General features: G+C 52.7%; 1 protein-coding gene across 1 annotated transcript; it reads right to left on the reverse strand.

Moving 5' to 3' along the window:
- Positions 1-303: 303 nt before the first annotated feature.
- On the reverse strand, positions 304-3,136 carry RTP1 (receptor transporter protein 1). Its single transcript, XM_005899646.2, has 2 exons — positions 2,865-3,136; positions 304-823 (listed from the first exon to the last, which is right to left on the reverse strand). Exons 1-2 carry the CDS (start codon positions 3,134-3,136, stop codon positions 304-306), a joined length of 792 nt encoding a protein of 263 aa, XP_005899708.2.
- Positions 3,137-3,653: the final 517 nt, after the last annotated feature.

Below are 3,653 nucleotides of genomic sequence, written 5' to 3' on the forward strand. Positions count from 1 at the left end.
AGGACCAGGGTGGGAAAGCCACTCTCTCAGTCTCCCTTCCAAATGCAAAAGTCCCTAAGGCACCATGTAGAGCATTGGGGGCCTGGGTCTCACTTTGAAAAGCCAATGATTAAACCCAAACCCTTAATTTTATAGATGGAAAAGCTGGGTGATTTGTGCAGGGTCCCTGTGGAGTCAGTGGTGGCACCAGCGCTAGAACTTAACCCCACTCCCAACCCAGGTCTCTCTTCACCCCCTCCCACCAGCTGGCTGGCCCCTCGGGCCTTGGGCCCCCAGCATCGCCCTGGGCCCAGCAAGGGAATCTTAGACGGAGCTGCGGAAGGAGAACTGCAGGTAGATGATCAGCAGCAGGACCGTGGCCCAAAACAAGCACCAGGGGATGGAGAAGAAATTGCAGCCAGAACCCTCCTCGGCCTGCGGCTTGGTGGGGCTGGGCGCCCGGGAGAAGGTATAGGTGGTCGCCTCCTCCTCCAGCAGCTTCTCGCTGGGCTTCCAGTGCACAATGCCCTCCTGGCAGGCCTCGCAGAACTCGCCGCGGTGCCGCCGGGTATCTTGGCGGCTGGCCACGTGGATGCGGTACTGGCCGCCGCGCTCTCCGTAGCACTGCTCGCGCAGGCTGGTGATGAGATTGTCCACGAGGCATTCGATGTTCTCCTCCAGCATGCTCGACTCGTCCAGCCGCGCCGTGCCGCACTCATAGCACAGCTGCTTGAAGACGCGCATGCGCACCGAGCCCGCCCGCTGGGCGCGGTCCAGGTACATGTGGAAGAGGATGACCAAGTGGGGCGACTGCCAGGTGTGCCAGCACCAGGAACAGTGGAACCTGCGGGGACGAGGAGAGGAGAGGACAGAGTGGAGACGGTGGAAACAGATTGCAGGAAGGAGGTATGGGGCAGGAGGCAGAGCTGGGAGGTGGAGGCGGTGTGTTTACGCCTCCCTGAGTTCATTAGCTTTCCCCAGGTGACTGCTCAGCCCGCCCTCTTGTGGACTCTGCTAGGACCAGAGACCCCGCCTCAGGATGCGCTTGGGATCCAGCAGTGCTCAGCCATCTCGGGGCCCTTCTCTGTGCCCTGCAGAAGCCTCAGTGCCCTCCATCTCAATGCCCAAGGGCCTTGCCTCTAGGAGAGTGGCCCTGGGCAGCTTTCCTCACATGGAAAACGTGCACATTGTACGAAAGGAGTTCTTCCTGCTCAAATATCCTTTGAGTCTGATAGCAGGGATGGCCCACATCACCTAGAAAACGCAAAATCCATCCACACGCTCTTACCTGTCAACACTGACTGTGAACAGGCTAGACCCAAATCAGGAGAAAATGACACCATTATCGCTTCTTAGCCTCTGGGCCAGTGCCAAGATTAATGTGTCTGAAGTCCTGGATATGGAGGCAATCTTCACCCAGAGTGAGCTAACTGGAGCCAGCTGGGGCTCTCAGGCTGTCAGCTGGGTCAAGAGGAGAAACCAGCCCTCCCCACTCAGCCCCACAAGCCCTGGGCCCTGTCAACGAGTGTCCAGTACTTTTGCATCTGTCCTGTCAGCTGGGTAAGGGGTTCCACATTTTCATTTTTTATCTATTTTCTTTTACTCACATCCTTTGGGGACTGTTTCCCCTCTCTGAAACAAAACTACAAAACTTGGAATGGAAAATGTCAGAACTAGAGGGACTTTAGGAGTCACCTAGTTAGCCCTTTGTTTTACTCTGAGGCACAGAGAATAAGAAAGCGGAACACACAGTGAGTTAGAGGCAGAGCTGGTATCCAACACATAACAGGTGCCCAGTAGATGTTTCTTGAATTAAACTGAGTGACTTGAACCAGGAAAAGTAGGAAGGAAGGCCTTGCTTCTGACCCCCAGGCTGCACCACTCAGCCTCCAAACCTTGTGCCCCAGCGGCAAGACTTTACATAATCTACCCACGGACAAGAGTGCTGGAAAGTCATCTTGGACATTATTGTAAGTACGAATCACTTAGGAACCTTGTTGAAATGCAGGTTCTGATTCAGTAGGTCTAGAATGGGACCCAAGATTCTGCATCTTTAACAAGTTCCAGGTGATGCCGATACTACTGTTCTCTCTTTCTTCCACCAAGTGGGGAAAGAGATCCAAGAAGGAAACTGGATTGTTCAAAGGCCATGAAGAGTAGAGCTAGTTTCCAACATACTTCATGTGTTCAGTATTTTATATTAAGTCAAGCTGAATTAAATAGATTGAAACTGAATTGGTACAGGACCAGAACATAAATCTCTCAACCCACAAGCACGTCCCCCTTCTCTTGGCTTTCAACCTTTTTAAGAGGTTGAAAGTGAATGTTGCTTAGTCATGTCCTACAACTCTTTGTGACGCCCTGGACTATACAGTCCATGGAATTCTCTAGGCCAGAATACTGGAGTGGGTAGCCCTTTCTTTTTCCAGGGGATCTTCCCAACCCAGGGATCAAACCCAGGTCTCCTGAATTGCAGGCAGAGTCTTTACCAGCTGAGCCATAAGGGAAGCCCAAGAATACTGGGGTGGGTAGCCTATCCCTTCTCCAGTGAATCCTCCCAACCCAGGAATCAAACCGGGGTCTCCTGCATTGCAGGTGGATTCTTTAAAACTGAGCTATCAAAGAGGTTATTAAATATAAAAATAGATAAAATATCAGCACTTAGAGCTATGACTCAGAGAGGGAAAGTTACCAGGTGCTCAGTGGAAGAACTGGGGTCAAACTCACATATCCCAACTCCCAGTTAGCTCCTCTTCCTCTGTCTCCCAGTCTACAGTGGCCTCACAGCAAAGCTGACCCTTAGCACATGGGTTCTCCACGTTTCTGTCTCTTCTGGAAAGGTATCCCTGGGGCTGCCTGCAGAGCCTGTTTCCTGGGCTACTTACCTGCCTGAAGCATGCAACTCCAGGTACTGCTTCCAGCCTGGAGCTAGCACATTGTGCTTGAGGTTGGGATCTATGATGAGGTCCCAGCTGTCCGCTGGCTTTGCCTCCTCCATCTTCTCATAGAAGATTTTCTTCCATTCATCTGTGGTCACACTTTTACACATGGTCTCGTCAGGGGCGAGGGAGGGCAAGCTCCACTTGAGTGAGAACACAGGGAGTGAGGGCAGGTGCAGGGCAGGGCAGCGCAGTCTCCACGGTCTAAAAATCCTCATCAGTAGGACCGGGAGGAAGCGGGACCCAGCTCCCTCCTTTGTCCGCAGTGGAACCTGTTTCCACGGCAACCAGGCAGGGAGCCAAGAGACAGAGGTTGAGAAGGAGGGAGTCTCTGAAGGGGTGTTTCAGGGCCCCAAACTGAGGCTGCGGAGGCAGAGTTTGTGAATCTAAGCGGCCTTAGACAGGGTGGGGGGCCTGAAAGGAGAGTGAGCTTCAGATCATCTCACTATGGCCTGCCAAGGGCATGCAGAGGCGAGGACCTGGGAAATGGCTCAGCTTTACCTTGCTGTCCCTGGAGGTATCATCAGCATCTGGCTGCTGTGGTAACCGTGATGCCTTTGGGAGCTAAAGAGAAATAAGGGATGGGAAGATGCAGACCTGTTAATAGATGCAGCAATAATAATAAACCCTTTCTCTGCACCCTCACCTGTCTTGCAACCAGCACTTTGCCATTTACAAAAACGATTGGAGGTCTCTTGACCCACAACTGTTATTGCCACTATACAGATCAGGAGA

Source organism: Bos mutus, chromosome 1, assembly GCF_027580195.1.
Source record: "Bos mutus isolate GX-2022 chromosome 1, NWIPB_WYAK_1.1, whole genome shotgun sequence".
Taxonomy (NCBI): domain Eukaryota; kingdom Metazoa; phylum Chordata; class Mammalia; order Artiodactyla; family Bovidae; genus Bos; species Bos mutus.

Excerpts from the sequence above, each read along its gene's own strand:
- RTP1 (XM_005899646.2), bottom strand. The coding sequence starts at position 3,136 with ATGAGGATTTTTAGACCGTGGAGACTGCGCTGCCCTGCCCTGCACCTG. Across the intron at positions 824-2,864 it reads GAGTTGCATGCTTCAGGCAG|GTTCCACTGTTCCTGGTGCT; the intron begins GTAAGTAGCCCA and ends TCGTCCCCGCAG.